Source organism: Centruroides sculpturatus, unplaced genomic scaffold (assembly GCF_000671375.1).
Source record: "Centruroides sculpturatus isolate CEXI.00-Female unplaced genomic scaffold, Cexi_2.0 scaffold54, whole genome shotgun sequence".
Lineage (NCBI taxonomy): Eukaryota > Metazoa > Arthropoda > Arachnida > Scorpiones > Buthidae > Centruroides > Centruroides sculpturatus.
The window spans coordinates 899619-917222 of NW_019384340.1; the positions used below are offsets into that span (position 1 = coordinate 899619).

The following is a 17604-nucleotide window of genomic DNA, read 5'->3' on the forward strand; positions in this document are numbered from 1 at the left end:
TGCCACTTCCGGAACGTGTATCTGCCGTAACTCAACAGAAGCGACCACAGACCCTCAAACAACTGAGAAGGTTCTTGGGCATCTTGAACTTCTATCGTAGGTTCCTACCCAATGCGGCCCATCACCAAGCTCCTTTGCACGACCTACTTAAAGGAGCAAAGAAAAACGACCAACGTGAGATTAAATGGACTGACAATTCTATTCAGGCATTTGAGTCATGTAAATCACAATTAGCAGAAGCCACCTTACTACACCATCCTTCACCAAGTGCTACCCTTGCACCGCACGTTGATGCATCTGATTCTGCTGTGGGCATCAAGTTACAGCACAAAGTCTCCAGCCACTGGTGTTCTTTTCCCACAAGCTGAGTAACTCTCAGCGTCAGTATTCTGCATACGACCGAGAACTTCTGGCTGTGTGTTTGACTGTGAAACATTTCCGGTTTACGCTGGAAGCACGACAGTTCACCATTTACACAGACCATAAACCATTAACATTTGTCTTTCATCAACGACACAATAAGTGTATACCTCGTCAGTTGAGACATCTCGATTTTACAGGACAATTTTCAACGGACATCAAACATAAAGCGGATCCAAAGACATGTCGCTAGTCCTTTGGGAACCTTTCCTATTCCAGACGCTAGATTTTTAGATATTCACTAGCTGCAAGTACCCTCTTCGCTGGGTTTTTTATTTGTTCGTACATTTATATGTAATATATATATATATATATATATATATATATATATATAAGACTGTTTCTCTTCCTCTACGTGATCTTTCTCTGATTCGATGTGTTTTCCTATAATTTTCAAGTTGCTCTTCTGTCTGATTATTTCCATTGTTACACATTTTTTAAGTCAACCACTTTCAACCCCTATATCTCCCAAACCCTTATAGCTATCGAGATGCAATCACCATAGTGCACGATGGAAGACTTGGGGTTACTACCACACACAAACACCATTCATGTGCGATGTGTAGTTTTGGCTGCAGAGTGACGTATACTTTAAATTTATTATTGTGAAGACTCTTTTTCTTTCTTAAATTTAATAAGGGAATTGGGTTTTTGTGTTTTTTCGATTCGTTAAATTTTAGACTAAGATATTCAATTGAAAATGGGCGTAACAAATACACGAATACTTGATTTGGTTGCAATTTGAAATAATTCTAGACATAAATTTCCATTATCGTTCGTTTGTCAGTCTGTCTGTCCTTTCTTAAACTGGAGAATGGTGTTATAAGTTTGTGGTAAGAGTAGGAACAGCACACCCTGATTAACTATATAGGAAAGTCTACTGAAAAAGGAGAATCACGTTATTTTAATTTAAAATTTCTCCCCCTGAAAAGAGTTAGATAGACGACCGGCACGACTCTATTACTAGCAGTAAAGTATGATGTACAGTATAGGGAAAGACACTAAAGACCAATTCTTTTATATATTCTGTATCTAGGAAAAACTTGATTATAAAGAATCGAAAGAAATCTTTTCAAAATCAAGCACAAAGAAAAGATTAAATTTGTCTTCCTAACAAATTTCTTCAATAAAGTCAATGCCTGCAGGGACATTAGTTATTTAACTTTTCTATAAAAATTCTATCAAATTTTTCTGAAAATTATTTTAAAAATTTAATAAAAATAAACTTTAAAAATTTTATTTAAAATATTTAAAATAGTTTTTAGGATAATTACTAAATTCGTACGAGTATTTTGACCCTACAAAAGAAAAAAAACAATTTTTTTTGGTTTAAATGTTTTAAAGAATGAAAAATAATTATAATTTTAATTAACTTTTACGTTAATTAAAACACATAAAAAGTTTACACTAATTTATTTTACAAAAGAATTTTAAACAGTAATTATTTTATCTTGTTAACAGCAGTATATTGTATTGCTTATGTAACAGTCATTATGGGAATAGGAAGCAATGTTTTAGCATAGAAACCATTAGTTTAATTGGTTTTTAAGTTAATTTGAATGCATTATTTATAAAAGAATATAAAAAAATACACTGAAAGTTGAAGGAACTCTTTAAAAAATATATATATAAGACAACGAGTTTTTCATTAGAGAAAGTTCTCTTTTTTATATAAGTATAATGCATGTCACACATTTTACACAAACAAAATTTCCTTTTAAAAGCAACGATGTTTTTTCCTAATTTAATTATATTTTTCGCTGAATTTATCATAATGATTGATTTCCATGTAAAGATTAAAAGATAAAACTTTATAGTAAACAAGGACATTTAATTTTCTTCAATTAATATAAATATATATAGATTATTGGGGTTAAAAATATTAAATTATATTAATTAAAAACTAAAATGAATTAATATTAATTTTTAATAAATTGTAGTTATTTCTTATGAGTTAAATTTTTATTTAATTAGTCTTAAATGAAAGATCTCCAAGAGAAGTATATCGTAAGAAAACAATATAAATTCCCTTTTCTGTATATAGGCCTATATCTACGAGAGAAGTACGAGTATGAGGGAAGAATGAAGAATGAGAGAAGGCAAGATTAATCTTTAAAACATGTTCGATTGGAAGACACGTTTACGAAATCATTTCGTTCTAGAACTTTAGGCAATTTTTATTTTATTTTTCTGAATCTTTTAAATAAATTTTAAAAGCTTAAAATACGAGAAAAGCCTCAAAATTGACGGAAAAAATCGTACACCGACCCACACCTACATACACTTTCGCATTAATATTATTTCGCTTCGATATGTATTTAAATGAAAATAGAAATAAAATGCTATTTACTCCGCACAGAATAATCTGAAAAAATATCTTTTAAGAAATATATTGAATTATTAATATATTTATACGTTACACACCGAAAATATTTATTTTATAGTTTATTTAAACAATAATACAACATAGGTAACTATTTTATAAATTTTCCAAAAGCAAATAACAGATTAAATCGAATTGAATATACAAAATTATAAGGTATAAACTTATACAATCTGAATCCTATGGTAACAAAAGTATAACTGGACTCATCTCATACCTTTCTATTATATAAATAAGCTTCAATAATCCAAGCTTTCATTATTTTCAAGTTGTTTCCTTTGTTATTTATTTCTGCTTCGATGTACAGTACATCTATCATTCTTCTACACCATTGAATTCTTCTGGTTATTATCTGCAGTTGTCGAACCACCTTCCAAGAGATGTAACATTCAATAACACGAAGGAAAATTAACTGGCAAGTAGAAATGTTTAGATATTTTATTAGTGAAGTAAATAACACGAGAGAAAAATCTATAGAAGTGTGTTAATTCGAGATGAAATAATAGGATTGTTGTTAAAGATTATTCATAAAACAAATTCACATTAATAAACATTATAATAAAATAATTTAATGTGTTAAAACTTTAAATTATACTGTGTTAACACAGTTTTATGTGTTTATTTTATGTGTATTATTATGATAAAATATTATAACAATTACATTTGATATTTGTATAAACATTTCGGAAGAAGAATTGGAAAAACGGTGTAAAAATCTCACGTATTTGGTTGGCAGATTGATTCATAGCTCAATATTTTATACATTGCAATTTCACAATACTATTTACTTGTAAAGTAAATAAATTGTGATTTAATGTTACGAAATATATATATATATATATCTTGGTTTCTCCTGACGTTATAAATTGAAATTGAATAAACAGTAATCTTCAGAACATAAATTTTATTTTAATAATACGTTTCTTAACGTGAAGATTTTTATAAGAAAGATATATATTAAAGAACATACAGCAACCTGATCTATTACAGAATATACAGCAGTGTCTGCAACGATTTTTTGTTTTGTAACATTGTGGAAGTGAGAAATTTTTCTGGAAGTTGACATAACTCATAATTTAGTGGGAATTTTGTTATGATTAATTGAATCTGTGTTCAATCAATCGCAACATAATCCGCTACCTCGACAAACATGCTTATCGCTACTTACATTTCGCCTCTAACTAATCGAGAGGATGAACGAGGATTATTTTCAGATCAAACTGTTTTAACCTTTAATGAAATATCGCTATCAAAAATTTCGTTGTATTAAGTTTGAAGCTTCAATTTAATCTATTCAACTTTCGAAGGATAATGTTAAATTACATTATTATTCATTAAATGAATTACAATAGTCCAATACTGAACGAAGGATAAATAAATTTTACTTGCAGATTTATATTGTGTATTCTTTACTGCATAATTATTATATTTTTCCATAATTTTTTTTATATATTTAGGAAGAATAAAATGTATTAATGAATACTGTTTTTCTTCGGACAATTGCTATTTTTATATCTACAACATTGCTTCTCAGAAAATATTTTAATGATAATGATAACAAAATTCTTGAATGATCACCGCAGTCACCAGACTTAAATTTAATAGAGCATCTGTGGGACGAATTAGACTGTTGTATTCTTCTTAGCAGCGGTCTAATTCGTAAAGTTACGAGCTTACGCCATTTTAGTTTAAAGAAAAACGATCGGAAAACGTCTTTCATATTATCTTTTAAGTTAATGTCACTACTTGTCAGTCAGATTCGACTTATATCTGACTTTTCAAAAATTGTCTTTTGACTTCTTCGATCTAGACCTTTGAAAAGTTCATCTTATTACTTTAAACTCTTTTTCTTTTGATTATCATTTTAGCTTTGTTTTATGTTCATCCTAGCCCCAGGGAACTTTTACTATAAAGCTGGCGATGACAAGTCTCCTGAGTCAACTTACTTTGTTTTCTTCTAAGGCCTCTTTCAAATGGGCCTCACGAGTCACGTAACTGAGCCTCTTGTCCATTCATCTCTCTATTGAACGTTTTGTATTTTAAAGGTACTTTCACACGGGTATTAGTGGCGCGATCGAATGGCCAGTGTTTATAACTTTAATATGCTTTTCGTGTTTAGCAACAACTCCCCACTGAACTTCAACTCCTCCTCTTGCCCGACTTGTCCTTTCCCTCCTTTCCTGTGTGGAAGTCATTTATGGACAGCCCCTAACGGGTTTTGTGTAATAACAATTAAAATTTCTCTTACTATTAATTAAATCTTACAATATTATTAATTATATCACCTAAATTATGTTAAGGAAATTAGGTAAAATTGAAAATGTTTTTCAATAACACCAGAACATCGGATACAATTGAAGAAAAGATGCTATTATTTACCTTAAGTGTTTCTTTATCAAATTAAGTTGCATGTAAGTAACAAGCTTAAGAAGTCGATAATTTCATTAAAAAAATTCTCCAACCATTCCATTAATCTAATAGTTTTATAAAGTGACATTGCAAAGTTCAATAACCTTTCCAGAAGTAACTGTCATTTCACAACTGTTATTTTAATTCACTGAATAGAGATAGATGAATGGTACGACTCTATTGCTAATAGGAAAAGTATGATGTACAGGGGCAAGACAGAACTAAAACATTGACATTTATAAATTGCAGTATAATAGGAATTGTTTTATCACACATTCAAATAACAAACAAGAATATTTATTTGTTTTTTATAGGAGGATCTACAATAAATATTTTAATAAGAAATTATAATATGGTCGTGAATCTTGGAAATTTAAGACTAATAATAGCGTAAGGATTTAGATTTATATAATTATATTAAATTTCTTGTTAATACTGCTATTTGTTTTGTAGTTATTACAAGTGATAATTTTTCCCCGAAACACTATAAAAAGCTTAAAGTTTTCGTAAAATATTAAAGAAAGAAGAAAATATTTTTGAGATGTGAAAGCAAATAACAATATGATATATGACATATTCTTCTTTTACCAAAGTATACAGTACATTAATGTCCAAACTAACAGCAAATAACATAAAAGCTGTGTAAAATCAACACCATGAAACGTGAATTCCCGAAACTTACGTCATATATAAGTCAGCAAAGTGCTATTGTCTAGCGTCATACAAATGAGGGACGAGAGCACTCGTATGACGAAATGTAATGTGCTATATATAGAACTATTCAGCTCTGGATTAGCAATCAATAATATGAGATAGGCAAAAATCTAGGCATGATTTGATCCTTTGCAATGTCGAATCCCATTTCTCTCCCCATCGTGGGCATGTTCAACCCCCCCCCCGATGGGCTGAAAAAGTCCCTATTAGTGTCCACAAGGCGGAAAAGATTCAAAAATCCTTTGTAATGATATTAGAATTACTTATTATCCATTAGACTTTTACATAAATTCATAAGTAAGATTAGTTTAGCAGTGTACAGTATATTCTTTAATTCATCCCAAGCATTCAATAGGGATATATACGAGAAATTTATTATTATTTTATAATATATGAAGTAAATATTTATTAAAAATTTAGATTATTAATTAAAATTAAGAATAAGACATGAAATATTATAGTAGAATCAAAACAATTGTTTCTACGACGGTACGAAAAAAATCAATTGTATTTCGCTCAAGTATACACTTTTATACAAAGAGATATATTTCACTCACTGAAAAATAACATTTCAAATATAAATGATATATTTTTTTATAAAGACACGATATACGTTTTAAGCAATAAATCATATCATTTTATATAAAAATTTTATTGTAAATACAAATAATTTATTTCTATTTTACTTTTTTCGTATTTCAGTGAATTATTACTATTATTTTTATTTATTTATTTATTTAATAAATCAATTAATATTAAAGTTAGTCGACATTTGACTGATGATGTCGATGATATATCATAATATAAATTGAATAATAGAAATCGATAAAACTCCTGAAGCATAGTTTGAAGCGGAGTAAAGTTAATAATCGATCAAAGAATGGTTTTTGTCTGTCTTCCACTGATTCTTGTTATATCGGAATCGAATTTGATAAAGAAAGGAATAAAAAATAAAGACGAAACTTGTCAGTCAAACTGCATTGTAATTTAAGTCATCGAACTTTGTTTCTAGGGAAAGAACCAAGAGGAAAACCTAGAAAGAGGTGGAGGAATAACGTCAAAAACTGAATGGAAACATATCTGAAAAATGCTCATAACAGGGAAGAATGAGAAGAAGAGGATGCCACAAGAATATAATATAATTTGATAGAATTTAAATTAATCTGAAGTATTGAAACTACTGAGCTAATTTATAGGAATTAACTAAGTATTCTAAAGCGAGCCAACACACTGACAATATAAGGTAGTTATTCAACTTTTACGTGTTTTACAATATGTAGAAAGATATTTTCAAACATTTCAAACACTTCATACAAAAAAATATACAGTATTCTCAATAGTAACATGCTATTTGATTATTTTCTTTCTGTAAATATTTATATTCTGTAAATAGTAACATCATTGAGTTTATGTTATACAATAGAAAAAACATCATTTATTTGTGTCGTATAATGAATAAACAGATATTTTTAAAGATTATAAACGTGTTACATGGAAAATATTTTAATATTAACATGTCATTTTTAGAAAGTTTAACTTTTTCTTAACAGACTGAGTCAATAAAGCGTGTCTGTCTAATGTAGCTTATCCAGCAGAGTCATTTGTTTTGAAAGGATATAGATACAACTTAAGATGTTAATTGCCTGGGCAGTAAAGATCCTCCTGATACCCTATTTGATTTCGACCCACGTGTGAAAGTTGTGTTTTTGCCTCCAAACACAACCAGCTTGCTTCAGCAATGGACCAGAGAATCAACAAAACATACAAGACTAACTACATTCATCCCAAGATTTTCCATTGAATGGTATCTAAACAACTTTCCATTTCATTTTTGAAAAAAAGTGGACAAACAATGCCAGAAACTAATCGTGTTGCTCATGTAATAGAAGTTGTTAATGTTGCCAGACAATTGGATTTGGAAGTCAATGGTGGTCAACAAGGTATTAGATTCACATAGTCAGGATCTGACAATTGATGAGCTCGGAGATACGTTAGCAAAACGTCACTGAAGTAGTAAATACTACAAGCTAGAAACACTTTATTTATAGAAGACACTAATGATATAGAGAAACCATAGCCACGCTGGGGATACTGCACAATGTGGTTCCCCCATTATTAAGATGAAAAATCTGAAGAAATAAACAAAATTTTAATCTATACTAAGTATTTCATATATTTTATGTGGCATTATTATCTTTTGTATCTATTGTTCGCTTTAATTTTGGTTTAAATGTCATTTAATATTATTTTTTTATAAGTAGCATTAGCTGTATTTTTTAATTAAGTAATCGAGGCAGTGTATAAGATAAAATTTAATATTAAAAAGATATTATTTTATTATTATATTAAAAAAAAATCGATACAACCAGTAAATTATTGGAGAAATTACTTGGTAACTTCTGTTGCCATCTATTGTTAAAATTTTGAAATTTATTAAAATAAAAATTAAATCGTTAATTATTAAGTAATAAAATTATAATGCTAAATGCTAATAACGAGTAAAATCTACATTAAGCACGACCTTTCTTCAGACGTGGTGTATGACTCCTTTATATCTCTACCCTTACTGTATTAAAATATAGTAATTTTGAAACAATGAATAAAATTAATAATTTATATAATTTACTTCACAATATAATAATTAGTTCGAGAATTGTTTTGATACTATTATTACAGAAACAATAAGGATTATTGCATTGTTGAGTGCCCGGGAACACGCGTGGAACTCAAATCCAAGGATTGTTAATATAGTTACGCAATTGATATGACACTTATTATTACAGGATTGTTTTATATTTAGCAACAAATAAATTGTACCAAGATTGAAGTGCAATACGCTGTCCCTCGTCGCCAGGTAAGTATTAGTCCATCAAACAACACGAATTTTAGACCCAGAAAGAGGTGAATGAACAAAATCGATAAAGAGCTAAGAAAAGGGCTGACGATGTAACAATGGTGTTTGAAGAGAAGTGATGAAAAGATAGAAGGACATTGAAGTCTTTGGTTTATGACCCAATCTCCACTGTATTAAGAGCGAAGAAAAAGTAGCATGAATTTCATTGTTTGAAAATTGGAGGGTTTCATCAGTTTCATTACAACACATCCTTACAAACATCCCTCATGGTGATATTCACAATTGAACCATTATCTAGTTTGTTCGTCGCATCCAATTATTTACATATCACGCTTCTTTACCGTAAACGACACTGTCACATAACACGAACACTGCTTTCCAAAATCCAACGTATTAGATTAATTTATAAACATGTATAAATAAATTTATATATGTAAGAAAGTAAGCCGAAAAATGAAAGGAAAATTATACAAAACTTCTGTAAGAACTGCAATAATGTATAGGATTAGAGGAAAAGAAGATTAGAGACAGCGGATTTGGATATGTGGTGTGACGAAGGACAGAATTAGGAATGATTATGTAATGAAGGTAGGTCGTATAAATAGGATGATGCAAGAAAGTACATTCTGATAGTTTGCACTTTGTGGAGTGAAGTGAGATCTATTTGAAAAAGAGGATTGGGAAGTTGGAAGTGATAGGAAGGAGGAAGCGGGGAAGACCGAAGCTAAAATGGAGAGACAAGGTGACAGAGAATTTGGGAGAGAGAGAATGGAGGAGAGAGGGGATCGAGAAGAGAGAAGGCCCTAGATAGAGAGAAATGAAGAAAACAGTTTAATGATGGGAATTTTGATCCCATATAAACATGGATAAAAACTAAGACAAAAAATGTTTTATATAAGTAACACTGGATTATCGAACTTCTTGATTTAGCATTTAAATTAACGTATGTTATTCTCCGTAAAAATTACTCTAAAACAATCATAAGTTAAATTTACGATTATCTCCTTTGTTTTGAGGCCGTAAAGGATATCACGGGCCATTGAATTTATAAAGGTCAAATGTAAATAGAGGTCATTGATCCACAGAAAGTTCTCCTGGAAGACACTATCCTTGTAGTAACTCTTGTGTTGCGCCTTATACTTTCAAACCAAGGCAAGCATTTAAGTTTTAGTACACGCTGTTTACTGAATCCGAATGTGATGCTTAAACGTAATTACGACTTTCATTACGTTTACGACTCATATAGTAATAAACACTGCACGAATATCAGTGCGTATTATGAAAAATCTGTGGAGTATTTGACGTTGTTTTCTTGCCATATTACTACAGATTTTGTCACGTTCCCTTTTCCTGTAGTAGACTGCGGTGGGAGATGGATAATAATAAGAACAGGGAAGGATACGAAATGATTTTATTCACATTTCGTATGAAGTAATACTGAAGAGACTATAATTTTGAGTTTATGAGTTAAATTATGATCATTAATATTTTTAACAATAAGAAAAATGGCGAATTACAATACTATAAGTTTTATAATAAAATTACGAGTGACCAGAAGCTATACTTATAGATTTTCAATACAACTTCCGGTCTTGTTCCAAAATTCTCGACAATCCTACGATCTTAATCAGCTTTTCCCATTGCATTAGCTTAAGGTACATTATGCAATACGTAATAATTAAAAAATATTCAAATAAAAATCTACTGTAGATGGGTTTATTTTTTTGACTGATCGCCTCTGTTATATAACTTATAACAGCCAGGAAAATAATTATAGAAATAGAAATAGATCTATGTAAGGTATAATCTATAATACTCTATTATTTTAGTTGCAATGGTCAGAATATTTACTCGGGTTTTTTTAATTTTGTTTGCCATGGTCAGGCCAATGCTCTGAACCATGGCACCTAGAATTGTAGTAACTTATTTAAGGTGTTCAGTTTATATATATATATGTATATATAAACTTTATATATATATAACAGCGTTGAGTGTATGTGAGAGAATTTCTATTTAGTTCTGTTTTGTTTTTCAAAACGATGCTGACCTAACCACAAAGCTAATATAGTAAAGTGGCTGTATATTATTATTTCATGTATATGACAGAAAAGCTGTTTATGTTTATTCTAAAAATGTTGATTGCTAGAAAGAGTCTCGTGAATTATATACATAACCTACATTCGTTAATAACAATTATTAATTTTTTTTGAATTAATTTTTTATGTGGTGTAAATAAAACTCCAATTATTTTATTTTATTGTTACTTAATTCACTTTTGATATTTAAATAGATTCAAATTTCAAATTAAGAACTGAAGTTTCGTGATTTGTTGCAATTTATACTATATATCTAATTCTATATTTAATATTTGATATATAAACTTTTCAGAAACACTTATCAACGAGTACTTTTGATCGAATTAACTTCAATCCCCAAGGAACTGAGTGACACAGACAGAGCTCATCAGTAACGAGTTAATAACATCACTAGTTCGCGCCTGATCTACGAAGTGACCACAGGGAGTTTTCTAGTTTTTCTTCACATTTGTAACACCCGAATAGAGATCAATTTTTACAGAAAGTACTTCCGGAGTCACTCCTCCATCCTTACTTTGCGTTTCCTTATCCATCATCTCAAGTCTCAATCACTATTCGCATTATAAAGTGTGAGACCCGAAAGGCCCTGGGTCCAATTTAATAATTTTTATTAATCATGTTACATATTGTCACCAAATATTGCTTTATTTTTGGTGAGAAAAATACTGTTTTAACGTGGGAAAAACCCAGATAACAGATGTTACTTCCTTTCACAGAAGAGAACATCCTCTGACTTTCCCTTATCTGGTTAAAATCCCGCTCAGATGGGAAATGGTTACCCCTCATTCGCTCCCCTTTTCATCCGCACACATGAACGAATTTCAAGCAGATGATTGGTCGTAATTCAGGAGATATAAGGGAAATTAGTCCGAATTCGAGGAGTTCAGCGACAGTTCTGAAAGCGTCCAAACTCCACACAGTTTTCCTCCTGATGACCAACGCCCTTAGACGAGTCACTTAGAATAAGTCCGGAGTCTGCGTTTAGAAAATATACTTTGGTTTTGTGCACATATTGATCTCCCATCCGAAGAAGTAAATGAACTTTATCTACAAGGTGTCCCTTGCCTACAGAGAAGAAGACGAACGACCACTGAATCAGGTTGTATGTTTTATAACGATTTTGTGAGCTCTCTCTCTCGATCGCGAATAGTGTAGAAGATAAGTATAGCTATCTCTCGATGTGTATGTTGTTTGTGGTAATTCTATCTCTCGTTCATTGAGATCTTTGTATGATTTATCTTCTTGTTTTATTAAATTTATTATTCGTTTAAAATTAAATGTCCCTTGATTTTGTGTTCGAAACAGATCTCACACGCGTGTTTGTCCGCGGAATTTAATTGACAAACTGGTGTCAAGGAATCCTGACGTAGATCTGGACCTCGCAGTCTAGATCGGCTTCGCGTATTTATCGTCCTTCTATAAAAACTTTAGAGAGCCGATCACACGATCGTGCGCCAGTAAGTGATATAGATAATTTACTTATACCCTTGGCTACTCTCACAAAAGTAATACATCGCTCACATTAAACAACAAATCATCCTCAATACCGTCAAATATATTATTGCTTAAAATCAAATCACCTTGCGAAAAGATTGTTTAAAAATGATAGTAAAAATATACTTTACTTAATTATTATCAAATTATTTTATTCAGTGACATAAATTTTCCAATATTTCGAGTTAAATAAATTATTAATTATACAACTGAATGGTTCAAATGTAAAAGGTGATAACCCATTTTTCGAGTTGTTATCTCACCGATAAGTTGCTTTACCTTGTGAAATAATTACAATCTCTTAGAAGGAATGTAAAGTTAGTTAAAGTACTCTGAAATTTTGCCTCTCCAGAAGTGGATTCGAGTGGTTAACACCTTTTACATCTTAATAATTCAATTATAAAAGATGTACAGTTAGAAACTACCATTAATTACATTATAACCATTTACATAAGTACTATACATTATATTTGTAACGTGTATAGTGTTTTCACAGTGTATATCTTCTATTCTTTAAAGCTGTATTTGTTTATAATTTTATTTTTTACTTTCATAAATTTAAAGGAAAAATAATGTATTGTTAAATCGTTTTATTAAAATTTAGTAACTTGCTTAGAAGAAGAATTTGATTTTTCTTCGGTCTTGACAGTAATATCTACGTAAAGTTTATTATATATGTAGACAATTATTATTTCTAGAAGGTCGAAAACTGCAATTAGGGATATTCCAAGCCAGACTCCAATGTATCCACCAACGTAACCAAACAATTCAATCATCTAAAATTAGAAAATATTTTACGTATTAAATATTTATATTCGTATAATAATGTAAATTATAAATAAAAGAAAGTTGATGATTATACTACTTACCTCATATTGTGCTTTATATCTATATGTATGAAGTTCCAATCTCTTATACAGAAAAGTCATTTCAGTTAACCATTTACTGTTATAAAATATTGTAAATTTATAATATTTTACTGTTTTTAATATAATAATTTTGTTTAGGAAAGAATAAAAATAGATTCAAACCTGTAAGGAATATCATAATATTCTTTTCCTAGATTTTTCGGATATAAAAACTGTAATAAACAATGATTAAAATTTCCAAAACTTTTTAAATTTTAAATTTATACATTGAGAAATTACTTACATAGTAAAAGTCATTTGAAAATTCATTAATATCATATTCGAAAACTGTAAAACTGAATATAATAATATAGATAAATGCAAATTAGCTAATTTAATAAGAAATATCAGGAGAAAATATTATTATATTTATAAATATTAAGTAGTATTTATTCCAAATTAATAAAGTTAAAGGTATATTTACCGACAACTTCTGCGACATTTCTGATAACATTCATCGTTATTTACTTTCTGAATGCAATCTGTATTAATAAATAAATTATTTTATTATTTATATTCAATAGAATCTTATCGTTATAATGGATACAAATAAACATTTTTCGTCATTACCTACTGATGAACAGAATTCCCCTTCGAAACGAAAAGGATAACTATTGCTTATACATTCGCATGTCTTTTTCCAGTTTTCTTTTATACACTCAATTATACAGCGCTGTAACGAAAAATAATTAATAAATTAATAATTATTTTAATCCCATTTTATCATCGACCCCTTTCAATATTTTATTAACCCCAGGAAATCTCTAATTGTTTTATGTTTGAGGTTAAAAATTTATTACTTACATCTTGGTTGATTGTTTCATTAAATGAATTTTTATCCATTTCTTCGTATTTTGTACAATTGGTACTGTAGGGAGATGGCAATAAATTGTGTTCTATCTGAATATAAATTTATATTCAAGATTAGACATAGCAATTTAGGATAAGAGAGGATGACAAAGGGACTCACAGCCTTTAATTGAATAATATATTTCTTTCCTGGTTCTATTAAAAAACCATTTATGAAAGGATTAACTATTTGATCTTTGGAATGTAAAGCTACTCTTGCACCAGCAGATTCGGAATGACGGAAGATGTCATTTAAATTGAAATTTTATATGTATATATAAACTTTATATATATATAACAGCGTTGAGTGTATGTGAGAGAATTTCTATTTAGTTCTGTTTTGTTTTTCAAAACGATGCTGACCTAACCACAAAGCTAATATAGTAAAGTGGCTGTATATTATTATTTCATGTATATGACAGAAAAGCTGTTTATGTTTATTCTAAAAATGTTGATTGCTAGAAAGAGTCTCGTGAATTATATACATAACCTACATTCGTTAATAACAATTATTAATTTTTTTTGAATTAATTTTTTATGTGGTGTAAATAAAACTCCAATTATTTTATTTTATTGTTACTTAATTCACTTTTGATATTTAAATAGATTCAAATTTCAAATTAAGAACTGAAGTTTCGTGATTTGTTGCAATTTATACTATATATCTAATTCTATATTTAATATTTGATATATAAACTTTTCAGAAACACTTATCAACGAGTACTTTTGATCGAATTAACTTCAATCCCCAAGGAACTGAGTGACACAGACAGAGCTCATCAGTAACGAGTTAATAACATCACTAGTTCGCGCCTGATCTACGAAGTGACCACAGGGAGTTTTCTAGTTTTTCTTCACATTTGTAACACCCGAATAGAGATCAATTTTTACAGAAAGTACTTCCGGAGTCACTCCTCCATCCTTACTTTGCGTTTCCTTATCCATCATCTCAAGTCTCAATCACTATTCGCATTATAAAGTGTGAGACCCGAAAGGCCCTGGGTCCAATTTAATAATTTTTATTAATCATGTTACATATTGTCACCAAATATTACTTTATTTTTGNTAGATTTTACAAATACGTGAGCCGTTCACAACCCGGCACACATATTTGTAAAATCTAAGTGACTCGTACAACATGGAATTCATATAAAACTGAATTATCAACAGTGTTATAGGGGGGTCGACTTGTATAATCAATAAATTAAATAATATACATTAAATAGACTTACCCATTCAAATCACAAACTGTAAGCATGGGCTTTGGAAGGTCTTTAATATCTATCTGTTTAACATATACTTCTAAACTGGTGGGATATTCTAAATATTTTAGCATAAATAATGTTAATTGAATGATGAAACCTGTAAGACACGAAACAAAGACCAATAATTTATAAGTCTTGCTCTTTCTGTCTTTTGTTGTGACAATTTGAGGTACTCCTGTGATTTGAACTTGTTCCAATAGCTTTAAGAAAGCCACTCTTTTCTTCCTACGAATTGGTCCACTTTCTTCTATTGTAGAATGATCTTCCATGTCTATGGCCAAAGTAATAAATTAGAATTATTGATACAAAATTAATTAGTAAAAATTTTAATAAAAATAAATAGAAATGTATTGTTTTTCTTTTAAATTCTTACCTTGTTTTAGTGCAAAGGTCAGTAAACGAATGTCAGTTAACAAAGAACGAGGAAAATTACTACATTATATGATTTGCATTTTAAATGATAACATCTCAACCGGACGAGTAATAATATAGAGTGCTTTTATATTCTAAATTACTCTCAAGAGATTTGATTATTACTATAGATAAAATTAATTACTATAATAAATATTAATTAAATCCGTATAATAACATTATGATAATTTTACCTCTGAAATAAATTAGTAATGAAGAAATAGATATAAGAATCTGGAGACGTGAGACGTTATTTTTATTAAATTAATACAATACATGGGAGAGAATAGATTGCGCGAGTTTATATTCTCGTGAGAGAGTGATAAAAGGGAATAATACTTCCGTGTTTATATATCCTCTTCCTGTTGAAAAATCATACCTCACACGTAGAAGACACAGCTGCATTGTGAAGCAGCTGCAGCTGTGTCTTCTCTAATCTCCCCAATTGGAGGAGGAGATTAGAGAATAAAAGGGGCAGGAACCCGAGTTTTAGAGCGGATACTCTCCAAGAAGATCAAGACCAAAGCTTCCGTCTACTCCCAGATCTCGTCTGTCGAATCGTTTCCCAACTCTCTCCTGTCTCTTCTGAGAATAGTTTCCAGCAAAACTATACCAGTATACGAGAAGACATCGAACCGTTTAAGAGGTATCAGGTATAGACTTATGTAAACTCTCTCTAGGTAGTTTAGAAGTATAATTAATTCGTTAATAAGTTATTTATGGTTCTAGAGATATGTTACTCTGTACGTAAACCTATTTTTATGTTAATTATTAAACTTTTGTTATTCGTTAAACTGTATACAACTTTAAATAATTCGGTTAGTTAGTTACCATTGGTACACATTTCTCAAGTTTCTCTTTGAAAGTAAGAAATATGTATACATAGGCCTATATATCCATAGAAATATATTTTCCCATATATATTTGCAAACTTTATACAGAATAAGAATATGAATATATAGATTAATAGAAAGTAGTAAACTTCACACTTACCATTTCTTTCCATATATACAATCGTGTAAAGTGTAAGAAGTGTTCACTTATGTTCAACCAGTTTTCCTATTATCCCGGAATTAAATAATATTTCTGTTGAATAATTATTTACATTAAAGTACTGTACGTAAAAACAGGATATACAATAGTATCGTAGTAATAGCATTTTTTCCTGTATAGAGTTGTAAATGTATTTCTCAGAAGTGTTAGTCCGTGAACTTTGACCTAAATGACGATCCATTTTTGAGGAAAGGTTTATAAATCTCTCTCACTAATATACACATCACAATAGAAGATATGCTTTTTCCTCTTAATGTTTATAACTACAATCTTAATTTATGCATTTAATTTGCAAGATGTTTTTTTAATTTTTTATACAGAACGAACATGAAAATATATGAAAAAGATTATTTTGAAAAACTGAAATTCATTTTTATAATTGATATTTAATTACAAAATAATTACACATTTGTCTCTTAGAATTTTTCTCATGAATGAAGAATTGATCTCCCACACCTCTAGATCACACTCTCAAAGTATTGTATATAATATATATATATATATATATATATACAATAACTTTAAGATTCTTTTATGCCTGTACTTGCTAACATACAGGCAAAAAGTATATCGATTCTGTTCCCTTAAAATCTTGTATAAGTGTATAATATTTAATAGCGCATTTTATCTTGTATTGTTAAAACGTTGTTCTGACATTTAGAATTTAATTTTTTTTCCTGTTTTTTAGTATAAATATATATAATTAACCATTCTAAATAGTCCATAATTGAAAAAAGAGATATTCCTA

General features: G+C 29.5%; 2 protein-coding genes across 2 annotated transcripts; both read right to left on the reverse strand.

The window, feature by feature from the left end:
• Positions 1–12539: 12539 nt before the first annotated feature.
• LOC111633970 (amiloride-sensitive sodium channel subunit beta-like) lies at positions 12540–14398 on the reverse strand. Its single transcript, XM_023378632.1, has 8 exons — positions 14249–14398; positions 14083–14178; positions 13849–13951; positions 13703–13760; positions 13523–13574; positions 13402–13451; positions 13240–13315; positions 12540–13146 (listed from the first exon to the last, which is right to left on the reverse strand). The coding sequence occupies exons 2-8, from the start codon at positions 14119–14121 to the stop codon at positions 12964–12966; spliced, it is 561 nt and encodes a 186-aa protein (XP_023234400.1). The 5' UTR covers positions 14122–14178; positions 14249–14398; the 3' UTR covers positions 12540–12963.
• Positions 14399–15355: 957 nt separating this feature from the next.
• On the reverse strand, positions 15356–17170 carry LOC111634145. The gene is made up of 2 exons (XM_023378855.1): positions 16797–17170; positions 15356–15663 (listed from the first exon to the last, which is right to left on the reverse strand). Exons 1-2 carry the CDS (start codon positions 16807–16809, stop codon positions 15356–15358), a joined length of 321 nt encoding a protein of 106 aa, XP_023234623.1. The 5' UTR covers positions 16810–17170.
• Between the last annotated feature and the right edge of the window lie 434 nt (positions 17171–17604).

Bases quoted from the DNA above. Each gene is read 5' to 3' on its own strand.
- LOC111633970 (XM_023378632.1), bottom strand. From the start codon at position 14,121: ATGGATAAAAATTCATTTAATGAAACAATCAACCAAGAT. The intron at 13,575-13,702 runs GTAAATATACCT...TATTATATTCAG, and splicing joins AAATGTCGCAGAAGTTGTCG to TTTTACAGTTTTCGAATATG. The intron at 13,147-13,239 runs GTAAGTAGTATA...TTCTAATTTTAG, and splicing joins GATATAAAGCACAATATGAG to ATGATTGAATTGTTTGGTTA.